This window comes from Akebia trifoliata, chromosome 6 (assembly GCF_017979445.1).
Source record: "Akebia trifoliata isolate Shusen 1 chromosome 6, ASM1797944v1, whole genome shotgun sequence".
In the NCBI taxonomy this organism is placed as follows: Eukaryota; Viridiplantae; Streptophyta; class Magnoliopsida; order Ranunculales; family Lardizabalaceae; genus Akebia; species Akebia trifoliata.
In genome coordinates, this window is record NC_141380.1 from 787,108 (window position 1) to 800,477 (window position 13,370).

Below are 13,370 nucleotides of genomic sequence, written 5' to 3' on the forward strand. Positions count from 1 at the left end.
TTCCAATAAGATAATTTATTGCATACACACTTGAACAATTTATCATCACCATTCAATTGGAACATCTCTCTTGTTCTTCCCAATCTCATGAACAAGAGAGAAGCCACTTATTCAGATATATATTTTTTCTAAATATCAAACATAAATTAAATTAAGTACACCCATGATTTCTAGCTTTAAAGAAAACTAAAATCTATAGAAGTCTCTGTAACTTTATCTTAATTCACCTTCCTACAGTTTATACGAATTTGGCCATTCTTTCCAGTCAAAGGCTTAATGTTGCCCATTTTAATCATAGAATTCGCAAAATCAGCAGAGAAAGCTCCTAAGTTTGAGCTGTAGGTCTTCACTAGCCCATCTGTCGACCCTCCATTAAATAATGCCTGATCCGAGTGAAGTAAGCCTTTCTTCTGTACCAAATTATTGAAGTATCCCTTGTCAAAGAGGGCTGGTGTGGGGTCTAGAGATGCAAGGTTGGTGTCACCTCCCGAGCGGGGACATTTTGATTGTCGTTCTTTGGCAAACTTGGGGTCGATGTTGGTCTCATTGTAAATTCTATTCTTGAAGTTTCGGCATTGAGCGAACCCTATGGTGTGTCCACCCGAGAGCGCCACTAAGTCATTTTCATTCAATCCTTGTTTCTTGAAGTTGCTGATGAGTGCAGGGAGGTCCATGAACGGTGAAGGGATGTCATTGTTAGCTGTGGTCCTACTTGCTGTGGTAGAGTCTCTCCTCCCTAGTTGAACCTTCCATGTTGGGCCTCCTAACTATAGAAGCACAACAAAACAAAAAAAAATTCCTCATCAGGCAGTGCAATTATTATTATTATTATCATGGAGCATTTAATTAGATAATCGTACCTTACACCCATATTTTAAAATTAATCAATTCTTTAAATCAAAGAAATTGTTTGACATGTTCATTGTCATTTGATCGACCCTCATGTATTTATAGAGTATTAGATATTAGATATAATGCCTTGTAATGGAGGTGACTACGTACCGCAACCACAGAATCACGAGCGGCAACAGCCAAGATGTCTGCACATGAGACGACTGGGGCTCTACAGGCTTTATCTACTTCGGACTTGATCTTGTCAATAACGTTGAATCCTCTAGCAGAATTGGCGTTCGGACGGGCATTCTTCTCCCCATCAATAGTGGGTGTGTCATCTAGTAGGATTGAAGCGTCACAACCCTACATAGTTCAAGACCAAACACATCAAAACTCCACAATTAAGCATGATTAGTCAATATAAGTTGTATTTTAAAGGACAATTTGATCTTACTTGAACAAAACAATCGTGAAAATGAAGACGAAGCAGAGAAGCACCCATGCGACGCTCCTTATGCACCGCGGCCTCAACAACACTCTTAATGGTGGGTAAGGCCTTGGGGCACACTTTGTCATAGAAAGTGGGAGAAAGGGCTGAAGTTGTGGTTGCAAGAGCAACCAAGAGAAAAAATTTGATATAGAAGAAGCTGCTTGTAGCCATGTCAAGCAAGCGAAGGTGGTCTGTACTAATTGTGGGTGTATGATCTTTGGGTACCCTAGTACTTGATATTTATAATGTAACAGAGAGGCTCAGAGGGTTAGGGCATTTAATACTTAATTCTTTTCAAAGGGGCGACAAATTCAAACATTTGAACAATTAAGAGCAATTTGGAAGGATAGAATTACGTACTCAACGCGAAATCCATTGGCGCAAGAAAGAACATAATAGTATTTGATTAGAGGAACGTGCACAAGGATCTTAATTTAGTGATTTACCATGTCAAGTCGGTTTATATAACGTGTAGCATATAAAGATATTCCTTGTTTGGTAGTAGAATATTTGGTATAGATATGCCCTGTTTGTTAATAGAAGTTTTGTACCCAAAAGGTACCTTGTGATTTTTTGTGTGGATAATTTAGTAAAACCCACCTATAAAGTTGGTGTTATTAGATTTAACCCCTTGCAAAATGCAAGAGTAGGTTAATCCCTTGATCGAAAGTCAACTTTATTTTTTATTTTTTATGATTTAACGAAGAAATTTTTATTTTACTCAAATTTTGTTTTAATAATTTAAGTTTTGAATGATATTATGAAAAAAAAAAAAAAATCACCCTTAATTCATTCACAAAAAAAGACTCGGACTTCCAGTTAAGGGGAAACCTAATCTTGCATTTTGCAGGAATAAATGTAATTTTGTCAATTTTACAAGGAGATTTTATTAAATTTCCTTTTTTTTAAAAGTTAACTATCATACAAATTAAATTTGCATTTATTTGATGTTTGGAGATATATATATCTTAAAAATGGTGGTTGATATGATAAACTTGTTTAAACCAATTAGCCAAGTCAACTTGAAACTGGGTCAAATGGGCTACAAAAGCTTATGAAACACTAATTCTTACGAAAATCTCCTCCCCACCACTTCTCGTTGTATCATCCGAAAACCTAATCTTGACACGGAAGGACAATATTCTAAGAACTTAGAAAAAAGATTTCAAAAAGAGAATAATTTTCACTGATAAATTTTACTTCTAAAATTAGGAGTTTAATAACCCTCCATTTTCAACAATTTGGGTCAGGCTAAAAATTTGTTTGTTTATTTTTTTAAATATAAGTTTTTTAAATGAAATGTAGAAGGCTGTAGGGTTGAATTGCCAATGTGATAATTCATAGAGGCACCTTTAGTAAGCTTAGTCAGGTTCAAAGTTTATCGACTTATTGACAAGACACTTGATTGAATTATTTACTTATATTTAATTCTTTTTTCCTTTTAAATAGAAATATATAATAAAAAATTAATTTGAAATATTAAAAAAAAAAAAATTTAACATTCAATATGTTTATTTTCCTTATCCACTTGATTTGCCTTGTCGAGTTGACTTGTTGACATTCAATTCACGTGCTGTCCAATTTTCGTTTAAGCCAAATGGTTAATAAGGAAAATGCTGAACTGACTTCCTTCAACTTATACTTTATTATTTTAATATAACATAAATTCTTATAATAATAATATAAAAAAACAGTATAACAATTAAAAAATAAGTATAAAAGAAAAAATGTTGAATTATTTAGAATTATCTAATTTGATCCGATCTGAATCAAGCAATTTGATTGGGTTAGATCCATATGGTTAAATGACCAAAAATATCTCTTATATGGATAAATCTTTTGAAAATGAGAATAGAGTTTCAACAAATGATATCCGAATAATTTAAGATTTGATTTTAACCTTATTAATATTACAAAATTAGATGGTTAGGGTCCGATCAATATTCACAAATATCTTTGGGTCTAATCATTGACACTAGGAATTCCAATTAAGTAAAGCGTTGGATGTGGAAACTATATAATTTGGCTCATATGTGTTGTCTCCTTTTTCCTTTTACTAGATCACATCCCCATATTTCATAAACTTTATAGGCTTATTCTAAATTGGAAGAAAAAACTTTGACGGGGACAGCCCAATTCAAAATTTCGGTAGAACCCCTTCATGGGATTACACATGGTGTGACCAAGGAGGTATCCCAAATATTGATGAAAGTATAAGAGTGTGAAATAAATATAAAAATCCACATGTCATATTGTGGAGAGGGTTCTATTGAAATTTTGAAACGCTTCGGAGTCGGACTCTAATATATTTGGCTCAAAAGTCTATTTAATCAAGCTGACTCAGTGAAAGGTGGGAGCATATCCTCTATAGAAATTTGTTCACCGTTCATTTTCAAACACTCAAATAGAGTCAAAGAAGATGTTTTTTTCTTTGCAAACCTGATCTAAATCATGAGTACAAGATGACTACACTGTTGTTTTTGTAAAAAGTGATGTTCTATGGATTGTAAAACAAGAACTACAAAGGATCCACTCCTGTGAATGGGTGAGTCATAAAAGTAAGAGATATTCATGAAAATGTGATCAACTTTTGACGAATTTACAATTCCGATTCACTGTTAATTTTAATTATAAAATCGTGAACGATAATGAATTTGGGGATTTTTAAAGTGATTATTTCATTTTAAACTTACAAATTGAAATTATCACTTTAAACATGCGAAATAGTTATTTCGTTCTGAATTTTATTTTTTTTCAATGAAAACGTGATTGTTCACCTTTTGATAATTAAAATGAATAATGAGTTGAAATTGTAAATAAGTCATTTTCAGCTCACGCTTCACGAAATGGTAGTCACCCTAAAAATAAGGGTTAAATCTAAACTTGCATTTTGTAAGTGGATAAATCTAATATTCTATTTTTCACATGGAGGCTATTACTGAAAAACCTAAAATTTATAGAGACACTTTGTCGTCATAGCGTACTCAAGAATTATATTTGAATTTTGACATGGTGTTTATTTATTTTTGACTAGAAAATAAGAAAAAACTCAGTCCTTAATTAAGGTGAGACAAGGCCACATAAATATTCAATCCCCCTTCTAGTCTTTTTTTTTATTTGGTCTTCTATTTTCCATGGAGTAAAGTGGTGTAGAAGAGGAAACTTTTGGTGCTTAACAAATGTTGAAAACTTGAATGATTGAGATGGGAAGAGAAAAACAAGCAACCTAGGGATTAGGGTTGATTTTTAGGGTTTCCCTAGGAACTCTACATGGAATATATCTTCACATCTGAGCCATCCATCAGAAAAGTTCCCCAAAAAAGCAAAAATCCACGCAATGGGGTGGCAAATTTGATCTGAGTTGTAATTAATGAAAAAGAGGATCGTGACCCGGTCCTGATGGTGTGAACTCAGTTAGTTGGTCAAAATCTTTGAGTGTTAATAGGAACACGACAAATCTACCATCAAAACCTCGTTCCATATTTCAGTAGCTTTTGTTGAGTTTGTCCACGATGCTTGTTTGATGTTTTATTTTTTTATTTCCGACAGATTGAAACCGTCACATTAAAAACTTCAAAAACTCCAACGCTCAAGTTATTCAAATTCGATTTCTAAAATTCACGATTCTTAATCTGTCAAATTTTTATGTTAAAATTTTCGATTTTAACATATACTTATTGATGATTTAAGTTGTAACTATTCTTGAAAAAATTTTAATAAAAAAGGAGGGCCCCTCTAACACCAGTTTACCCATAAAAATAAAAATAAAAAGACAGGAAAAGAAAAAGAAATATTGTGACGCCATCAAATTCAAACAAAATTATTAAAAGCTAGAGATTATGAATCTCGATTGATAAGGACGTCTCAATTGAAGTAGTAGGTGAAGAACAACATCAAAGCACATCAATGGAAGAAAAAGTCAGATTTGGTCCCTACTAATTAGCTTTTATTCATTTACCAATGCATGCATGAGACAACATGTCTTGTTTGCACCTACCTTATACTGTGAGGGATTTGGTCCCTACTAATTTGCTTTCTACCATGAAGTTAATTATGACAGTTTTAACAAGGTGCTGGGGTGACACAGGAGTTATTGTGATTCTCCCAATTCTGACATTGGCATGGATATATAACAGTAGATGATTTTTACTTGTATCGCGAGAAAATATATCGATGATTATGTGCACATCCAACGTCAGATTTGTGAGAATTGCAATAAATTCTTTTTGTCATTTCAGCACTTTCCTTTCAAAACAAAGAGGCGAACTTTCCTCACCATAGACATTTAAAAACATCAGTATCTGCTGATGGTTTCACGTGAGTTCCCCTTGATTTCAAACTAAAATATTAAATTGTCTAGATAAGAAATGTTTGACACGTCTCTCTTTATTTTCATTTTAAATAAATTTGGATTTTGGATAAGGATAAACTTCCCACTATAATTTTGATTTTATGATTAACCAAATCATCATCTTCAGATAGTCACTTTCCTTGATGGGAGGAAAGATGAATATTAAAAAGGGGACCAACTAGTTGCACACCACTAATAGTTGGTTACACGCCTGTCTTAAAAGATCTATTTTTTTTTTTTTTTATAACCTCTATTTTAACCTATTACTTGCACTCTAATACCTAATCTTTTAAGGTTTAAACTTTACTTTAACTTGTAGTTTGTATTATTTGCTTATGTAATACTTTGATCAAATTTTGTGATTGATTTTGTTTATATTCTCTTTGGCTCCAATTTAATTAAGGCACCGATTTTCTAATCTTTGTTTAGAACTTAAATTGGATACCTATTTCAAGAGAACATTACTTTGTAAACTTGATTCTGAAATATAAAAAATATTTTTTGCAAAAATTATCGAATTAATAATAATTTTTTGGGCATAAATGAGGAATAACTCAATAAAAAAAAACTTAAATTAGAGAGGGAGAGAGAGAGAGAGAGAAAGAAGTGCAAAATTTTTTAAAAATTATTTTTGGAGTGTACTCAACAAAGGGAGTGCAAAGGGGGATTTTAAAGTGATGGAGTGAAATTGGTAATGAGTATGCAACTAGTCGTTCCTTAAAAAAGACAAGATGAATATTGAAAAAGACAGACTTGTAGAGGATCTCCAATCTAGCAAGCAAAGAAAAAAACATATAAGGAATTCTTAAGATTGTGTGTCAAAGAACGAGATCCAATCCACATTGTTGAAGTAAAATACTTCCACATATTTAACTGTCATGCCTGAGGTAAGATCTAGAGTAAATTACCAAAATGGAGTATGAAAATTGTACAAGTTTCCAAAATAGTGCACTATTCAAATTACTTCCAAAAACGATAATTTACCATTTTTGAAAATAACTTTTTTTACCAAAACGATAAAAAATAAAATGAACATTACTTTCTTTAGCCCTCATGAACAGGGATCATGGTTTAAATCTGATTTATATATATATATGGGTCCCGTTCAACCACAAACATTTTGGCAAAACATTTTTCAAAACATGGGTTAGAGGTTTTGGAATGGGCTGATTTTTGGTGAGGATGATCTCTACGGTGAGGAGATCATCCTCACCAAAAATCAGCACATTTCAAAACTTCTAGCCCCAGTTTACAAGTTAAAAAATCGTGGACCGTCCATTTTTTGTAAATCATTTTTGATGGGGTTAGAAGTTTTGGAATGGGCTGATTTTTGGTGATGATGATCTCCTTACTGTAGAGATCATCCTCACCAAAAATCAGCCCATTTCAAAACCTCTAACCCATGTTTTGAAAAATGTTTTGGCAAAATGTTTGTTGCTGAACATTTCCCTCTATGTATATTTTGAGAGAGTGAGAGAGAGAGAATGGATAGAGGGACATATGAAAAAATAATGTAACGTTAATAAATTTTCAAAATATGAGTTAGAAGTTTTGGATTGAGCTGATTTTTTGTGAGGATGATCTATATGATGAGAGGATCATCCGGAAAAAAAAAAAAATCAGTCTAATCTAAAACTTCTAACCCTATTAAAATTGATTTAGAATGTGGACCGTCGACTTCTTGCCAATAATGTGTAAATCACTTTTGATGGATTTAAAAGTTTCAGATTAAGCTGATTTTTTTGTGAGGATGATCTTCTCATCATAATGACCATCCTTGCAAAAAATCAGCTCAATCCAAAACCTCTGACCCATATTTTGAAAAATCATTGTTTTTACATGTCCTATGAACCGCCTCTTTTATATATATATATATATATATATGAACAGCGTTCCTAAGACTCATATTGGGACTCACATTGCGACACACCGTTTTGTCTTATATGGGCAAAAATATTTGGAATGGACTGATTTTTTGTGAGGATGATCTCTATGGTGAGGAGATCATCCTTGCGAAAAATCAGCTCATTATAAAACTTCTAGACCGTCCAATTTTTGTTGAAAAATTATAGACCATCCAATTTTTGTAAATCAATTTTGATGGGGTTAGAAGTTTTGGAATGGGATGATTTTTTGCCAGGATGATCCCCTCATCACAGAGATCATCCTCACAAAAAATCAGCTCATTCCAAACATTTTTGCCCATATAAGACAAAACGGTGTGTCGCAATGTGAGTCTCAATATGAGTCTTAGGAACGTGACCCTATATATATATATATATATATAGGGTAGCGTTCAAGGGCAAATTTTTTAGCAAACTTTTTGGCAAAACATTTTTCAAAACATGGGTTAGAGGTTTTGGAATGGGCTGATTTTTGGTGAGAATGATCTCTACGGTGAGTAGATCATCCCCACCAAAAATCAGCCCATTCCAAAACTTCTAACCCATGTTTACCAGTTGAAAAATCGTGGACCGTCCATTTTTTGTAAACTGTTTTTGATGGGGTTAGAAGTTTTGGAATGGGCTGATTTTTGGTGATGATGATCTCCTCACCATAGAGATCATCCTCACCAAAAATCAGCCCATTCCAAAACCTCTAACTCATGTTTTGAAAAATGTTTTGCCAAAAAGTTTGCTAAAAAGTTGGCCATTGAACGCCCCCCATATATATATATAGATGGGAAATATTCAGCATCAAACATTTTTCAAAACATGGGTTAGAAGTTTTGGAACGGGCTGATTTTTGGTGAGGATGATCTCTATGGTGAGGAGATCATCATCAACAAAACTTCTAACCCCATAAAAAATGATTTACAAGAAATGGACGGTCCACGATTTTTCAACTTGTAAACATGGGGCTAAAAGTTTTGGAATTGGCTGATGTATATTTATAAAAGAAGTATATTTTTGCCATATCCATTTCTTTAAAAATGAATATTTTAAGGGTGTGATATACTGCATCCCTAAGAGAAAAGGTTGCGCTGTCTCTATTAGCATTTTTAAAAAGCGCTATCAAATGATAATTTCAATTTTAAAAAGCGTGTTCGCAAACGCAGTAGAAGCCACGTTCTCAAAACGTTATCAAACACCCGCTTAGATTTGTGGTTGTTGAATCTCTCCTGCCTAATTGAACCGTCCATGCAGGGCCACCCAACTCAAAAAAAAATAATAATAATAAAACTCCAGGGTACGTGCTCCCCAATTGAGATTTGATGGTGTCGATCGCATCAAACCTTCTCAATGAGTTGCTATTGCAGGCGGCCATTTTTTCTCCTGTGAAGTCTAGAGTGTCGGCCAACAATACAGATGCATCACAACCCTTTTTTAATTTTGCAACACACCACACACGCATCATTTTTCTCTTCTACTAGATTATCAAATTGGCAATCCAACTCCACAGTGAAAAACTTAGATTCAAAAAATAAAAAAGTAATTCAGATAAATTTTTTTTTTTAATTTCTCAAAACGTGATCAATTTTTGAAGAATGAGAGATTCTGGTTCGCTATTGCTGGTTTTTTTTTTAATTTCTCAAAACATGAAGTGCAATATTGCTGGTCTTTCAAGTGATGGTCTCACAGTTATAAAATAGCGATATTGCTGATGCTTCTTGGACCCTTTTGACTGAGCCATGCTTGGATGCACTAGTATTTCACATGCCAACGATGAGATGAAAGCACCCCCATTCAGTGGTTCCATTGCCACCACAATGGCATGGCATCAGAAGAGTGACCGAAACCTGTCTCTCAAGGTGCTTACCCTATGTCTCAGACTTAATACATATATAGATAGCGCTTGATGGAAAGAAATTCTCTCTGTGACACTTTCACTATGATCCACTTGAATTGAACTAACTGTTTGATCTACGAGTCGCCCAAGAGTCCCGTCACTAGTGAAAGGAGTTTTTCTTTGATCCACCTGCCAAAATCGAAAGAAAAATATTTGACCTACACCCTAAAACACAGACCTGAACCATCGCCTTGAAGTAGCCAAAGGATGACATTCCTGTCGCAATCTATTTTAAAAAAAGGATATGATGAATGAGTGGAAAGATCTTTATAGAAGTCCCTGTCCGATCCAACCAAAGAGTTAGTATCGTATATTTATATATTTTGGTTATGACCCGGCGGATCGGTTGAAATAAAGATCGGGCTATTCTGGATCGGCTAGGTGATCGACTCCTTTCTTTCCCCCTCTGATGGTGAAACCGTGATATGTCAGCCAGCCATGGACTGCAGGCTGCCTTTATGATAGGTAGTAGGCATCGGATCAAAGGGGAATCGAACAGAGTCTCGCTCTATGACATCGGGTGGATAGGTACGGATTAACAGCTGAACGTGGGGATCACGGCAAAGAAATGCCCTTCCATGCACAACTACCTTTCGCCTTGCTTAACCAGCTACAAAGGTAAAAGTCTCTTCTTTAGACACAATACCAAATTTGAAGATTACGCATCTATATCGATATACACAATTACTTTTTTAAAGTGACAATCTCGCAAGTTCATTACTTTTTAGAGAGATTGTCACTATATAAACCAAGGAGATTGTCAATTGAAAAAAATAAATATCAGCAATCTCGTTACTTCTAACTACGAGATCGTCACTTTGAAAAATCTGTGATCATCATATTCAGCTCATGAAATGGTCAAAATTAATAGATGCAAGTATAATAAGTACTTTATTTGGTAAAGGAAAATGCTAATCTCAATCCACGAAAAAAAAATTGCTCACTAAATTTTTGCTCGAGTGCTCACAGAATCCAAAATCCACCAATCACATAAGCCTGAATGTATATAATGCATCCCCAATGTTCCAAAGTACCCTTATTAAGCTTGACATGACATGCTCTGGAGAGTTTGTGCGCCAAAAATCTCTCTTCAATCCACAGGTTGAGGCTTGCCATTAACATGATCATTGAGAGGTTAGGGATCCTCAAGAAAAATGCATTCCTATGAAAGTGTATTAATCCCTAGAAGATGTAACTTGATTTCCAGGAAATTCGCATGTTTTTCTCAAATCCTGATTGTCATACATTGATGGAGAACCTTAGATGTGGATTGAGGTTAGAGAAGTCCTTTGGTAAAAGTTTTATCACCATGTACGGGGATATCCCCTATCTTAACCTCGAAGGGTTGAAGAGATGGCCAGGATCACGTCTTTGGAAGAGAGATCTTGAGTTCGAATATCCCCTTAAGAGTTATCCTCAGTGATTTATCCAGGAAATTACTTGATATGCATTGGGGGAGGGTATTGTATCGACCTTAGGATTTGCCGGGTGCAGTAAAAGGCTAGGATACCTAGGTTTAAAAAATGGAAATAAAAATTCCATATCTTCTAGGAGTTGGGATCTAATCATGTGTCCTCTTGCTAACCATGGTCAGGTGGCACCCCGTTTTATGCCATGTGGAATTTTTGGGGACCCATTGACCGTATGGATAGGTGGTTCATCACTTGGTGAACCTACTTACCAAAAATCATAGTGTTTGATAACTTGTATCCATTAGACAAAATGAATAAGTGGGTTTGAAAATCATGATATATATAAACAGCTGTTGGAGCATAGATTTTTCTTTGGTTAAAAATAAAAATCATCTTCATAAAAACATAAAATATAATATCTTAAAATATAATTAGATTAGTTTATTCCAATCTTGCTAACTATATTATCAAAAGTCAACCAGTACAGCGAATCATGTAGAATATTATCTACATGATTATCGGCCCACGAGGAAATATAATAGAATTAAGATAGACTGAAATCCCACTTTTTAGGGCCCATGTGGATAAAAATCTACAGAGCTCCACCTTGGGTCACACCTGATTGGGTTTCCAATACTCCTACAGACCCATAAGCATGTTTAAAAAAAATGTAATACAAATTAATACTTCAATTAAATGGGTTAAAAACGTAAATCACCAATCAGAGTGATTTTATGTTACCAATCAACATGTCTTAATTGTTTCAATTATATAAAAAAAATATATTTTTGTTTCCACCATCTAATTACTGAGAGAAATGACCGAAACAATAACTTTTCAGTTGATTCTTCTTTGAAAATAGTACAAAGTAGAATTTTCTCTACTATGTAGAATTAGGACAGTTTCAACAAACATGTATAAATTAAGGGGGATTGGGAATTATCGTGGAAATATTCTGAAATTATGAAAGAAATTCAGTTGTCGACTATATCCTTTATAACTTGCCACTTTTAATTTTATTGGAGAGAGATGAACGGGTCTACATATTTCTAGCTCAGTTAGGTGTTTGTAAAATAAATAAAAAAATCATTGTAGAGGATGCTTGTGCAATCCCTCGTCATGAGCTTGTGAGAATTTTGGTTGATAATGTAATTTGTATCTACTTTTGGGAGTAAGTTTGATTAATAAAAAGGGAGGATCCCTCCAACCCTAACTTTAGGATCGAAAAAAAAAAAAGTATTAAATCATTTGTATCTGCTTACAGTCTTTTGTGAACACCCCTTGAACCAAAATTATATTGTCTAGATAAGAGAATGACACATTGGAATAATTTCAGCCCTATCAATTGTTCCATCTTCCACACTTCCAAAATCCATACTCTTTTGGAGAATAAATTTCAAGATTCCTACTATTGCCAAAAAAAGAAAAAAAAAAAAAGAAAAGATAGAGGTCCCCTTTCCTGCTTTCTACTCATATATGCTTTTCATCAAGATACGAGTGAACAGCATCTATGTTTATATTTGCACCACCACATTAGAATGTCAGAATCAATGTACATTTCAATGTCGCTCTAGCACGATTCATAAAGGATAATGTTTCAATTTTTCGGTCAACTTATCCAATCCGCCCAACTCCACTTGTCCACCCATTATATTCCAAACATGGTACTCCAGCCGACTCTACATGTTTGAATTGGCCACATTAATAGTTTTCCTTTGTCACTCCGAACATATTTCCTGTTATTTATCCATAATTTTTAATTAGAGTATTTTATCAAATAGTCCGAGTGAAAAAGTCAAAATTACAACCCAAGAGTTGGTGAGATGGCGAAGAGCACATCTCAGGAAGTGAATGTCTTGAGTTCGAAACCCCCTTGGGGACCATTCAGGGGTTTAATCCACAAGTCGCTGGGACGGGGATTAATTAGTGCGTTAAGAAGCTTGAAGACCTAATCTCAAAACATATAAAAATAAAAAGTCAAAATTACTGTGTTAAAGCATTTTTAAAATAGTTAGTATACATGTGTTCTAATTCCATTTACGTAAGTTCTCTATTACACTCTTAGAAATGGGTATTTACTTTGAGGTCGAAAAAAATGGTACAAAACTAAAATAAACAAAAGTATAATAAGAGCTCTACTTTGTAAAATTCCATTACCATACCGGGTGATCATATGCCGTCTATTAGATACTTTAAAAATTCATATGATGAGACTGTAATTTTAGCTTCTTGTGGGACCTGTTGTGTACTTATTTTCTTTTATTAGTGAAATTTTTTGGAGAAATTGGAGAAGAAAGAGAAAAAATAGCATCAATTTGAGAAAGATCAATTGGTCTAAGAGAGTATGTTAAAATGAACATGACAACCAACCCGTCTCATATGAATCACAAATCGTTCAAATTCGATTAAAGTGAATTTTGTTAAGTATATTTATTTTTTATTAAAAGAAGTTTAATTCCATTTTAATTCCTTTTCTTCTTTAAGAGAGTATGTT

At 33.9% G+C, this 13,370-nt stretch overlaps 1 protein-coding gene across 1 annotated transcript; it reads right to left on the minus strand.

Moving 5' to 3' along the window:
• Window positions 1-1,657, minus strand: LOC147399391 (peroxidase RIP1-like). The gene is made up of 3 exons (XM_086444741.1): window positions 1,289-1,657; window positions 1,003-1,197; window positions 1-767 (listed from the first exon to the last, which is right to left on the minus strand). The coding sequence occupies exons 1-3, from the start codon at window positions 1,493-1,495 to the stop codon at window positions 219-221; spliced, it is 951 nt and encodes a 316-aa protein (XP_086300867.1). The 5' UTR covers window positions 1,496-1,657; the 3' UTR covers window positions 1-218.
• Between the last annotated feature and the right edge of the window lie 11,713 nt (window positions 1,658-13,370).